Source organism: Xenopus laevis, chromosome 7L (genome assembly GCF_017654675.1).
Source record: "Xenopus laevis strain J_2021 chromosome 7L, Xenopus_laevis_v10.1, whole genome shotgun sequence".
NCBI classification, from domain to species: Eukaryota; Metazoa; Chordata; class Amphibia; order Anura; family Pipidae; genus Xenopus; species Xenopus laevis.
This window is the reverse complement of record NC_054383.1, coordinates 59,471,629-59,486,111: the sequence shown is the minus strand read 5'-3', so window position 1 is coordinate 59,486,111 and position 14,483 is coordinate 59,471,629. Positions and strand designations below refer to the sequence as shown.

General features: G+C 39.7%; 1 protein-coding gene across 11 annotated transcripts in view; it reads left to right on the top strand.

Annotated features, from left to right (window-relative positions):
- tubgcp2.L (tubulin gamma complex associated protein 2 L homeolog) overlaps positions 1–14,483 on the top strand; it is a 221,034-nt gene that overhangs the window by 30,501 nt on the left and 176,050 nt on the right. For 10 of the 11 annotated variants that reach the window (XM_018224523.2, XM_018224524.2, XM_041568527.1 and 7 more), the window contains 1 exon segment: positions 13,125–13,253. The exons of the other annotated variant lie outside the window; for it this stretch is intronic. In XM_018224523.2, the coding sequence (XP_018080012.1) occupies positions 13,125–13,253 (129 nt within the window). 11 annotated transcript variants of the gene reach the window in all.

The window sequence follows — 14,483 nt, the reverse complement described above, 5'->3', positions numbered from 1 at the left end:
GGTTGGGGTTTAGCTGTGTCGACTGTGACGGTTGGTAGAAGGAGCAAGGGAACAGAGAGCTGTCACAAGAGCCTTGTTGAGAGAAGCTGCCCTATTTGGACAGGAAAGCTTGTTAATATGAGAGAGAGGTTGTGCTGCTACTGTTGATAATTGTTGTGGATCAAATGTGTTGGTGATACTGACACTAAAAAAACTACTTTTTAAAATATTAATGTACATTCTAATGCTAATGGACTCCTGCTGCACAAATATGGCAGCCCCCTCATAGACAAACACGGGGAGTCCGATAGGTAATGTAAAAGCATCCAGCAAATACTTTATGGCAAAATTATAAGTAGCATGCAAAGCCAATGTTATGATAGATGGAAAAAGAGTTTCATTTCTGGTGCCCGTATCTCTTTAAAGGAGAAGGAAAGGTAATTTTCAATACCTATTTGTAATTTTTGCTTGGGTGCCCCCCTACTGAACCGCATTATTTTTGCTGGCCAATTTGGTCTGTCGTACTCATGCCGTAGCATTGAATTTTTCCCACTTTACAGTCTTTGCGGCCGCCATGTTGGCCGTGTGCACATCACGTCCTGTGTCTCCCTGTTGGAATTGCGCTTGCGCTAAATTGAGTCCTCCCCCATGATCGATTCACACATACAGCTCAAGGCATAAACAAGGCGTCTCTCTGCTACGTCTCTCCGTGCTAATTGCATGGGGAAGTAAAGGCTTACGCATGCGCAGGACTTACAAAATTTATACTGCACATGTGCGAGCCCTTTTATAGAGTATTGAGATACCGAGAGGGATGGCGTTTTTATTTCATGTATCTCACAAAATTTTTTACAACGATCTGGGATTGCAGAAACATGGAAAAACATTTAGAGCAACGATTCCAGTAAGTATCTCTCCACTTTGTGGCTAATGTACAGAACTTTATTTGTAATTTACCTTTCCTTCTCCTTTAAGGTTTCTGTACGTGTGGGTGGAGAGAGATGATTGTGATAGCGCAGATGAAAGTGCTTTCTGAAAGGAGAATAAGTGATGGTTGGATGGGTGGTACGAATGGCAGAATATAAGATCAAGAGTATGACCCTTTATGTGGGTAGGTGAGTCGGTCCACTAAGAAAGACCAAATGTAATTGTTAGCGAGAGGAGTTTAGAGGTGGCAGGAGAAGCAGAGTTGTCAATGGGGATATTGGTCACCTAAAATGAGAGCAGTCTAGCTGGAAAGAAAGTATGGAAGCCAAGCAGCAAAGTGATCCAAGAAAGTAGAGTAGGGACCAGGGGAAAGATAGGACACAGACACCCAAGAGATTGGAGAACAAACGTACGCTGTGGAGGAAAGCAAAGTTGATGTGGTTAGATTTTGAAAACTACATTTGGGGGAGGGGGAATAAATCCAACCCCACCACTGTGACAATCTCCCAGTCTAGGAGTATGACTAAATGAAAAGCCTCTATAGGAGAGGGCAGCAGGTGAAGCAGTGTCTGCGAGAGAGTGTCATGTTTCAGTGATAGCTACAAGGTGATGAGATTCGGATATAAATAGATCATGGTTTGCTGTGAATTTATTGCAGATTGGTCGTGCATTCTAGAAGGAACATGAGAAAGGCAGAGGGTGCTGGCTTTGTGTGAATAAGGTTTGCAGGGTTAGAAGTGCGTCTTAAGAGTCTGGAAAATACATTGTTAGGCACCTGAAAGTAGGAAAAGTTGAGGGCAGGAACAAAGAGTTGGACCAGGGTTTGGGGATATGTCCCCAGCTACAAGTAACAGTAATAAAGAAAGTAACACAAGGTGTGACCTAGATTTGACAGTGCGAGCATTGAGAGGGGATAAGCAATTTAGCAATGCAAGAAAGTGATCTTAGATTGAGAGAGGGTGATGGGAGCAGTGAAGAGGAGATTGGAATTTCAGAATAGTTTGATGGATGTTGGAGTGCAGAGGATATAAGGATGAGAAAGGAGAGAGCTAGAAAAAGAAGGCAATCAATTTAACCTTTTAAATGCAACAGAACGTAGAATCTACATTCTGTGGCAAAGTAACTTGAAATGCCACAGAAAGTAGATTCTACTTTCTGCAGCATTTCAGACCTGGGAATCATGCCTTTGCTTTTCTGCTCATTCCCCCCCTTCCCTAGGCAACAAGCAGGAGGGGGAACTGAGCGGGCCCTTAAGTGCGATCGCCCAGGGGCCCCATAGGCCCCATAGGCTGGAACACGGGCCTGCTGCTGCTTCATTATTTCTGGGATCAGGGGGACTTCACACATACTTGCGCGCACACACAGGCATGCAACACACAATTTGCCTAGTGTACACACACATATACAAACTTACACAATTTTATAAATGTTTTTATTTTTCTTACTGCATCATGTGTTTTGCCTAAAAATTTTTTTTGACATTGCGAATAGTGTATTTGCTAATCTTACCTTTTGTTCTTTTTTTTGGTGATTATATTGCAATTTTGGTGCATTTTTAGTCATTTTATTGCATGTGTAGCCATTTTATTGCATTTTCAGCTTTGAGTAGGTGTTGTTCGCTTATTTCTGTTGATAAAACCTATTTTGGCAGTGCTGAAATATTCAAACTTTGATTCTGACTGCTGATTATACTAGGTGAAAAAGAAAAAATTTAAATTTGTGGTTTTGTTGGATTTTAGAGATTTTATACCATTTTGCGCTGTTATTTGTTACTTTATTTTGCCCATGGAAATTTTGTCTCCTATATATCCATTTGTTGGTCTCTGTGTGCGACATTTTGGTAAATCTATGCATATTGGACCCCTGGCGTTTATATTTAGGATGCCTTTTGCTGGTATGTTATGAAATGTGGGGTATATAATGGGGTAAAATGCAAGCTTTGTGAAATTTCATAAAAAGAGTTATGTTTAGCATAGCTTTGCAGTTTGGTAGTTTGTCTTATATTTGTCAATGTGTACTTTCAGAAAATATATGGGTTTTCTAGGGTCTCCATACTGTTGGGTCTTATGGTGCACAATACACATACTGGGTGCTTGTATTGTAGTCAGTGTCATACATGAAAATCCATATGTACAATTTTCATTTGGGGATCTCTGTATGCCACCTAGTTTGGTAAATCTTTTCATATCTGGCATCAAACTGTTCAGTAGACCCCTTATGTTCATATTTAGGATGCCATTTGGTGCTACGTTACAAAATGTGGTGTATGTAATGGGGTAAAATACAAGCTTTGAGACTATTTTCAGAAATTTCTTAAAAAGCGTTATATTTAGCATAGCTTTTAGCGGTTTGGTCATTTGCAGTAGAAAGATGTAATTACCTGCTTTAGATTCGTCAGGATGTGTTCTTTATGAAAATATATGGTTTTCTAGAGGTTAGGCGGTATCATGGCACATAATACACATACCGGGTGCTTATATTGTAGTAGCCAGAGTGTCATATGTTAGATTTCATATGCAAATCCTCAGTTGCACGTTATCTATATATCTATCTATATATATATATATATATATATATATATATATATATATATATATATATATATATATATATATATATATATATATATATATATATAATGTATGTATGTATATATGTGTGTGTGTGTGTGTGTGTGTGTGTGTGTGTGTGTGTGTGTGTGTGTGTATATATATATATATATATATATATATATATATATATATATATATATATATATATATATGTGTATGTATATATATATATATATATATATATATATATGTATATATGTATGTATGTATATATATATATATATATATGTATATATGTATGTATGTATGTATGTATGTATATATATATATATATATATATATATATATATATATATATATATATATATATATACAAATGCTTCACCGGCACTCACCCTCAATCTATCAAGTCCCGGGTGCTCCTCAGAGGAGAACAAATAGATGCAATTAGGAGCACTCACGGTTGTAGTGAAAAAGGTATATCTTGGAGTGTTACACACTACCCCACATCAACGCGTTTCGGTTCACTCAGAACCGTCGTCAGGATGCACCCAGTGGTCGTCACATGATGTATAAATACAAGCATCCACCAATCAGTGTAAAGTGTCAATTACAAATTCATGTCAGTGAACAAGCTCATCATTTAAATGTTAATCACAATTACAATACTCATTGAAAACATGTACATAAGTGATAAAATCGTATACAAAGTATAAAAACGTGTTCCTAAAATTGTCATAATAAAGCACGTGCTGGTGAACCAACCAAGCCTCATCAACATACGGGCATACATGCTTGTAGCTCCCACCCTTCCCAGCTATAATCAGGTGATCCCACTGGTGTCTAATAAAAGGGCAGCCAAGTATGGAGGTTTACTTTGTAAGCAGCAAGTTAAGTTGCAGGTAAAACCAAGTCCCTTTGTAAAATGTATAATGAAGCAACAGAATTCTTAATGAATCGGATAAAATTGAGCATAGGACTGGCCAGATATGGGATGACTTTGACGTAGTTGGCCAGCTTAAATATATTGCAATATATGGACAAACAATCCCTGTTTTGTTTAAAGGGTAAGGCATTTTTTAGTAGCACTAAGAGATAGCACCTTAGGGCTTCTAGAGCCCACTTAATGGCCAGGCACTCCTTTTCTACAATGGCATAATTTCTTTCCCCTGACGTTAGCTTCCTGCTAAGCTGGGCCACTGGGTGTTCTTCACCCATGATTACCTGGGACAAAACAGCGCCTAGTCCCACATCTGAGGCATCTGTTTGAACTATGAATTCACGGTTGAAATCAGGGGTAATCAAAACTGGGCACTTACAGAGAACAGTTTTTAGATTTTGGAATGCTGTCTCTGCTTCTGGGTTTCATGTAACCATGGCAGATTTTCTACCTCTAGTTAACTCTGTTAGTGGAGCTGCGATAGTGGCAAAATTGGGCACAAATCTCCTGTAGTAGCCCTCCATTCCTAAAAAAGCTCTTACTTGTTTTTTTGACAGTGGCTGGTTTTGTATAGCCTCAATTTTGTGTATCTGGGGCTTAATTACCCCCCTTCCAATTACATATCCCAGGTAACGGGCATCTTCTAACCCAAGGCCACAGTTTTTTGGGTTGGCTGTTAAACCAGCCGCTCTGATTGAATCCAGAACAGCCTGGGCTCTGGGTAAGTGACTTTGCCAATCTGTGCTGAAGATGACCATGTCATCAAGATAGGCAGAGGCATATTTCTGATGGGGCTTAAGAACACGGTCCATCAGCCTTTGAAACTTAGCTGGGGCCCCATGTAAACCAAAAGGCAATACTTTGTACTGGAATAACCCTTCAGGGGTAGAAAAAGTTTTCTCTTTGGCCCTGTCAGTTAAGGGAACTTGCCAGTAACCCTTTGTAAGGTCAAGGGTGGCTATATACCTTGCTGGGCCAAACCTCCCAATCGGCTCATCTACTCTGGATATGGGGTATGCGTCAAATTTAGAGACTTCATTTAATTTTCTGAAATCATTACAAAAACGGAGACTGCCATCTGGCTTAGGAATTAAGACAATAGGGTTAGACCACTCACTGCATGACTTCTATTACCCCAAGCGCTATCATCTTTTTAACTTCATCTGAGTTCGCCTGCCTGCGAGCTTCAGGCACCCTATAGGGTTTCAAGTTTACTTTTACCCCAGGTTCTGTCATAATGTCATGGTTAATCACCATGGTTCGCCCTGGCAACTCTGAAAACACATCCTTATTTCTTTGTAAGAACTCTTTCACCTCTAGTGTTTGACTTGGCGACAGGGTCTCAGATATTTTTACCTCTGGAACCAAACTACCTACCTACCTATGTATGTATATGTATGTATGTATATATATGTGTATATGTATATATATATATGTATATATGTGTGTGTGTGTGTGTGTATATATATATATATATATATATATATATGTATATATGTGTGTGTGTATATATATAGATATATATATATATATGTATATGTGTATATATGTATGTGTATATGTGTGTAAGCTTGGGGCACCTCCCGTATGGCAAACATGAGGTAAGGTAAAAGGCCATCCCAGTCCTTACCATCCGTAGCTACCACCCTCTTTAACATGCCTTTTAGCGTTTTGTTAAACCTCTCTACCAGCCCATCTGTTTGGGGGTGGTACACTGAGGTACCCAGTTGGGTGATTTTCAGTAACTTACACAATTCTTTTGTTACCTTTGACATAAAGGGTGTCCCCTGGTCAGTGAGGATCTCCTTTGGGATCCCCGTACGTGTAAACATCAGAACCTACTCTTTGGCAATGCTTTTTGCCGAGGCTTTCCTTAGTGGAATTGCCTCGGGATACTGCGTGGCATAATCAAGTACAACAAGGATATATTGGTCTCCCCTAGCATATCTGACTAGAGGGCCTACCAGATCCATGGCAATCCTGTCAAAAGGTACCTCAATTATAGGCAAGGGTATAAGGGGACTTTTGAAAATCGGCATTGGGGCCGTTAACTGACAAATGGGACAAGAATCACAATATTGTTTTACCTCTCAGTGTACCCCAATCCAGTAAAACCTTTGTAACACCCGGTCTTTCGTTTTCTCATAGCCCAAATGTCCCGCTAACACATGGGCGTGTGCCAGATCCAGCACTGTACGTCTATGGGCTTGGGGAACTATCAGTTGCTCTATCCTCTCACCCTGTACTTCATTTACTCTATACAGTAAATCGTGTTCCATTGCAAAATGAGGAAATATTTTATCAGCACCTGGGGAAATAGACATTGGAGGTACACTTCCCTCCTCGCACCCTTTTACTTTACCCCATAAGTCCCAAAACACAGGAAAATCACGTCCCAATATAACATCATGCATTAAATTTGTTACCACTCCCACTTCATGAATGCAAATTCCACCAGCCGTTTCAAAGGAGAGGGAAGCTGTGGGATAGTTTTTAACATCCCCATGTATGCAAATAACTCCCATCTGGTATGACTGTAGCTTCTGCTTGTCTACCAGGCTGGCATGAACCAAAGTTAGCAGACTTCCAGAGTCTAGAAGGCCAGAAACTTCCTGCCCGTCTACTTTGACGGTACACATTTGTGGCTCCACTTCTGCACCAGGTTGGGCAATACAAACAGGCTTAGCAAATAAGGACAAATGTGGTTGTGCAGTGCTACAATCCATGGGTTCCAGGGTAAGTGGGCAACTGGCTGCCATATGCCTTAGCTCATGACAGCGCCAACAAATTACTTGTCCTCTATCCCTAACTTGCAGGTCTGGTTTAGGGCTTTGCCCTCTCATGGAATCATTTCCACCTTTTGGGGCCTCCTTCCACCCCTTAGTGGTTGGTATGTCTTTACCTATACCCGGTGCCTTTTGACTACTTAGGGCCAGCACTTTTAGCTGTTGAACTTTGAAGAAAATCCTCTGTGGTAAGAAACCGCTCCACCAGGGCCACCATCTGGTTAGCATCAGTTGCATCAGCTTGGCCTGCAAAACGTTGCAGCCGAACGGGTAAAGCATGGAGAAAACGATCCAGGACCACTCTTTCCACTATTAGTGCAGGAGTTAATTTCTTTGGTTGTAGCCACTTTTGGACAAGATGTATTGGGTCATACATCTGGGACCTTACAGGTTTGACCACATCAAATGTCCAGGCATGTACCCGCTGGGCCCTCACAGCCAGGGTTACTCCCAACCGGGCCACTATTTCTGCTTTTGGTACTGATGGGCATCTTCAGGATTCAAATCAAAATAAGCCTTTTGCGACTCTCTGGACAAAATGGGAGCAAGCACCCCCGCCCACTGGTCAGGTGAAAGTTTTTCCCGCTCTGCCACTCTTTCAAATATGGCGAGATAAGCCTCCACATCATCCTCTGTCATCTTTTGTAAAGAGGTTTGCACTCTTTTATACACAGACAGGCTCTCTTGATCCACTTTGGGAATTTTCCATAGTCTCGATCCGTTTTAGAAGCTGACTGTTGATAGCCTGCTGTTCCTTTAAAGCTGTTTGAGCAGACTCTGCAAGTATTCGATTAGTCCGCTGCTGATGAGCATTGGTTTGCTGCTGATGAGCATTGGCTTGCAGCAGATGCTCATTGGTGTGCTGCTGCTGATGAGCATTGGCTTGCTGCTGCTGAGCATTGGACTTTACAAGTTCTTTTAGAATCTCCTCCATATTGGCAATGTTCTGTGAAAGTCACCCTACTGTGCTTGATATAACAATCCTGTCTTTTTAAGGAGCTGCCCGCATCCAAGCACCAATTGTGGGGGGATCGCTCTTTTGGTAGTAGCAGCAGCAACTCCTTTCACACAGATAGTAGACAGTACACAGATTTCCAGCTGATCTCGCGTGTGCATTTATTTAACACAGCAGCTTAAACACTAACATAACAGTTCATACCCTTTGGGAAGGCTGTAAACAAAAATAGTCCAGCTGTACTGGTAAATGAAAATGTCCTTTTCCCAAAGGTCCCACAGTCTCCCACTTGGGCAATATAAGTCCAGTAAACAAAATTAACTCACAGTCCTTTGGAGATTCCTTGTGCTTTTCTCCTGGAAGCAGCCCGCTCCCCAAACACTTAAGGCAGTAGCTGGTAGCCAGTCCTTGCTACCATATAATTTGTCTCTTTCTGTAAACTTGTGCCCAGCAATAAAAGTCCTTCTGCTTTAAACACAGGTAACATGCAGTTACTATGCAAACGTGTGTTTGTGTTTGTATATATCTATATATATATATATATATAGATATATATAGATAGATATATATATATATATATATATATATATATATATATATATATATATATATATATATATATATATATAGAGATATATATATATAGAGATATATATAGAGATATATATATATATATATATATATATATATAGAGATATATATATATATATATATATATATATATATATATATATATATATATATATATATATATATATATATATATATATATATATATATATATATATATCGATAGCTTCACAAAACTGTTCATAAATGTTACCAGTTCATTCTACATTTTTTCTATTCACATTAAACTTGCACTCAGGGAAACGATTAGTTAAATTGCTCCTGTGAAAATATTTGAGACAAACGGAACGAGCTCCTCTACTTAAGTTGGACTATAAAACGTTACTTATACATAGTAAGTAAGGTTGAAAAAAGACACATGTCCATCGAGTTCAACCTTTTTTTTTTCTTTCTTTTTATTAACTACCTATCTGCCAGTTGATCCAGAGGAAGGCAAAAAACTCATCTGAAGCCTCTCCAATTTGCCTCAGAGGGGGAAAAATTCCTTCCTGACTCCAAAATGGCAATCGGACTAGTCCCTGGATCAACTTGGACTATGAGCTATTTCCCATAACCCTGTATTCCCTCACTTTCTAAAAAGCTATCCAACCCCTTCTTAAAGCTATCTAATGTATCAGCCTGTACCACTGATTCAGGGAGAGAATTCCACATCTTCACAGCTCTCACTGTAAAAAAAACCCTTCCGAATATTTAGGCGGAACCTCTTTTCTGACCTTGTGTCAGCTGGAAAGACCTACTGGTAAATAAAGCATTAGAGAGAGTATTGTATGATCCCCTTATTTATTTATACATAGTCATCATATCACCCCTTAAGCGCCTCTTCTCCAGCGTGAACATCCCCAATTTGGCCAGTCTTTCCTCATAGCTAAGATTTTCAATACCTTTTACCAGCTTAGTTGCCCTTCTCTGTACCCTCTCTAATACAATAATGTCCTGTTTGAGTGATGGAGACCAAAACTGAACGGCATATTCTAGATGGGGCCTTACAAGTGCTCTATACAGTGGAAGAATGACCCCCTTCTCCCGTGACTCTGTGCCCCTTTTAATACGGCTCAAGACCTTATTTGCCCTTGAGCTGTATATTATTGGTATATTAACTCTTGGTTCTATAATTAATCCCATTAGGCTATATCTATATTATACAATGCATAATATATGCTATCAGTCATCATACCTGACATCAGTCACCGGAACCCAAAACTTTTCCTTTGGACTGTATCCTTTCCATTCTACTAGTATTGTAACTTACCCCGCCCAATGCGAGAGTCAAGGAGTCCCTGGACTAAAAATTCGGGCTGACATTCTACCAACACAGGAGGAGGAAAGGCTTGCTGTCGGACCAGTACTGCTGGTTTTAAAAGAGAAACATGAAATGAGTTAGAAATTTTAAAGTTATCAGGCAGCTTGAGATGGACAGAAGGATTAATAACCTCCACAATAGGATATGGACCAATAAACCTGGGACCTAATTTGAGAGATGTAACCTTAATTTTATTATTCTTTGTGGATAACCAGACCGGGTCTCCCACCTGATATTTGGGTGCCTCCCTACGGGACCTATCGGCTGCTCTTCTTGTTAAAACGACAGTAGCTGCTGAAAGGGAATCCTGTACTGCAGACCAAATTTTAGAAAAAATTGTTAAACAGAAGGTACCACAGTAAGAAAATGCCTTGGGTTGCAAACCAAAAAAAAATGGAGATTACCCAGTAGATGCATTAGATTTAAGAATTGCTCAAGGGACTGGTTAACTCTCTCCGTCTGAGCATTGGTTTGAGGATGGTATGCAGTGGAAGATGATAAATTGATCCCAAACAAAGAGCAAAAGGCTTACCAGAATTTAGAAACAATTTTTACTCCCCTTTATTGGCCTCAGAAAACGAGAATTTCCTAGAAAAAAAGTGCAAGGATGTACCTTGTTAGTTACTGGATTCCTTTGGGAAAGAACTGCCCCAACTTCAGAGGCATCTACCTCTACAATAAAAGGTAGGGTTGTATCAGGATGACGAAGTATAGGGGCAGACACAATCTCTTTTTTTTTTTTTTTAGGAGGCCATATACTGGGATCCGCACCCTTCTTGGTCAGATGTGTAATTGGGCACACAACAAGGAAAAACAAAAAGGAACTGTCTGTAGTAGTTCGCAAAACCTAAAAACCTTTGGGTTGCATGTAATGAGAGAGGTTGAGCATAGTCAAATACGCCTTAACCTTCCCGGGATCCATCTCCAACACCTTACCAGATATGTTGAACCCCAAAAATTGTACCGTAGAAACCTCAGGTGCATTTCTCGAATTTAACAAACAAATTGTTTTTCCTTAACCTGACTAAAACCTCATGCAAATGCCGGTGGTCACCCAAGTTAGAGGAAAAAATTAAGATGTCATCAAGATACACCACTACAAATAGCCCAAGTAAAACCCGGAAAATGTCATTGACAAATTCTTGAAACACTGCGGGAGAACTGCATAGGCCAAATGGCATGACCAATACTCGTAGTGGTAGTGTTAAAGGCCGTTTTCCACTTATCCTGGGTCATCGTATAAAATGGCCATGGTACTAAAAAATTAATCTAGGGAAAATCGGGCAGGATCAGAGGGGGGGGTAACCTTAGTGTCCAAACTTGTGGGTCATCTTGTACTAAGGTCATAACGAACGTTCCTTTCTCCTCACCATTAGAAAAGGAGTGAGGGAAAAAACTGAGGTACAATTTGCATGCCTCTTGGAAAATAAAAAACTTACTCCGATCCCCACTAAACTTGTCAGGAAAGGAGATTTTAGGTTCATGAGAACTACCTTTATTACCCAGGGTAGATGAAGGCGAAGTCCCCACAGGAACTGTAGCAGGTGGTTGTACCGCAGAGATAGGTAGTTGCTGAACTGCATCTAGCCTGGCTGAGATGCAGACCTTGGACAATGAAGTCTTGTTTGTTCCTCTAAGTGCTGTAGGAGGGTAGAGCGGAGCACCACAGGGGACAGAGGAGCAGCGGCAACATGACCTTCAGTGTCCATCTTTGGCAGATGTTCTGAATGAGCAAAGGGGCATGTGAGTTTTCAAGGTTTTGGACGGAAGCAATAGTTCAGGGAATAGCCAAAAAGAGTAGTTAGGCAGGCCAGGGTCGGTACAGGCGGAGTTCAAGCAGGGTCAGACAGGCAGTGGTCAATACAGGCGGAGTTCAAGCAAGGTCAATCAGGCCATGGTTGGTACAGGCAGCGTTCAAAGAATAGTCAGGCAGGCAAGGGCCAATACCGGTAGAGTTTAGAATAGTCAGGCAGGCAACGACCAAAACTGGAATCAAAAATCGCACCCAGATACTAAGCAAGTTAGACTTAACAATGGGCAAAGATTACCAGGCAAAAGCCCCTTTAAATATTCAAAATTTGCGATGACGCTCGCAACACGTAAAATCCGGAAGTGCGTGCTAGGAGAAATGAGAAGAGTATCACCGTGGCGGGCGTCCCCGCGTGACCACTAGACCACCAGGGTCCTAACAATAGGGTAGTATTTTGTTGCCTTTTGTGAGAACCTGAATAAATATGAGAATTAGCTCAGTGACTCAAAATTTTGTTTGAAAAATGTGTAAAGCCTTTTTAATTTATTATTTTCTCAATATTAAAGGGGAAATAAAAATGTAATATAAGCTTCATCATACTTAAATAAGAAAAGTTCTAAATATCCGTTACACATTTGGACCCGTTTCTGAAATAATCAAGTTAATTTTCGCTCTCCCTATTCCACTCTTCATTCAATCTTCATGCAGGATTTGGGAGTCTGATTTTGAATGACAGGTGCTATGCTGCTTTTGGGGGGAGCGCTCCTTTTGCCTAAAAGATGTATTGAACTGCACTCTTAAAATTACCGGAAATATTCCCACCCTACATGCAGGATTTTGTTTGTGCTGGAGTCCATTATTTGAGTTGGATCTAACACATCTACCATAAAAGGGAGTCCATCTAAAAGATATATTTGATCTGTCAATCAACATCTGACACCCCAACTTCTGCAAGAAGACAGAATGAAGAGAAACGGATGCTTAGTGAAGATGTAAAGATAAACTTGATTATTTCTGAAACATTGCACAATTTTTGATTGATCATATTTAGAAAGTTTCTTATTCCAGTATGACGAAGCATATATAAAATTATCATTTTCGCAATTGTATTAAGTAGGGCCATGCGAACCTTCCAAACACTCCACGTACATTTTTATTTGATTACCAAAGATTTCTTAAGCTATGCTGTTCCTTTTGACAGTATTCCTATTTTTTTTCTATGTGAATTAAACTGTATAATTGTTTATATTTAAAGGGCATGCTTCTGAATTTGGCATTTGCTTTAATGCTTTGCTTTACTTTAAGGTTAAAATAGCAGAGTTTTCCAGGACACCAGATGATTTTCTCAAGAAATATGAGGAGCTAAAATCAAAGAACACTCGTAATTTGGATCCCCTTGTGTACCTACTGTCAAAGCTAATAGAAGATAAAGAGGTAGGATCATAACCTAAATTTGTCTGAAAATCAAATGTTTGAGACCATAGGGCTGATTTCCTCACATAGGTGCTAAATTGCACATGTGCAATTGCCAATATTCAGTATGCAGTATACGTTAAAAAATTAAAGCAATTTGGTGGTTAAGCTTGTTAGTAAGTCAGCACTTAAAATTTCTAACCCCTTGCATTAATAAGGTTCCTTATGTCAGAAGGTGTACTTTCCAAATATGTATGGTTTTCTGGGGTCTTTGTACAGTTATGGGATCTTAAGACACATTATATAACGGGGTTTTGTTTGCAGAAGCTGAGTTGGCAGCCGAGAAAATTCACATGCACTATTTTCATTTGGTGTCCGTACATACCATTTACTTTGGTAGATCTATGTGTATATAACAATTAGTGTAAACTATTCTGTAGACCTCTAGCATTGATTTAAAGTTGTATGTTAAAATTGTGTTAGATAAATGCTGCAAATTGAAACATTTTTAGGAGATTTTCACAATAAAAATGCTAACGTTAGGGAAGCTTTACAGTTTACAATTTGTGTGGAAAGACATAACCTATTTTAGATTCATTGTATACAATAATGTGTACTTAACAAAAATATCTGTTTTTCTGGAGGTCTTTGTACAGTTGGGGTCTTACAACACCCGTTGTGGGAATGTGTTTGCAGATACTGAATTGGCCACTGAGAAAATTCATAAGCACTATTGGGGGGGGGGGCATACATGCCACATATTTTGGTATATAGTAACATAGTAAGTTAGGTTGAAAAAAAGAAAAAAAGACACACATCCATCAAGTTCAACCATTAAACCCTATTTTAATCTGCCTAACTGCTAGTTGATCCAGAGGAAGGCAAAAAAACTATTTGAAGGCTCTCCAACTTGCGTCAGAAGGGGGAAAATTCCTTCCTGACTCCAAAATGGCAATCTGACTAATCCCTGGATAAACTTGTGCTATGAGCTATCTTCCATGACCCTGTATTCTCTCACTTGCTTAAAAGCAATACAACACCTTCTAAGCATATTGGGCATGAAACTGTTTAGTAGACCTCTGCCATTCTTATTTAGGGTATATGTTTTGAGGTGAGTTTTGGACATCATAATTGTCAGCTTTAGGAAATATTTGCTGCATGGTACAAAGAACTCGTTACCTGTTAGAGGCATGCATAGGCTCCAAAAATATATGGCTTTTTTTGTCTCTCTTGTTGATTTTGGAGTAGCAG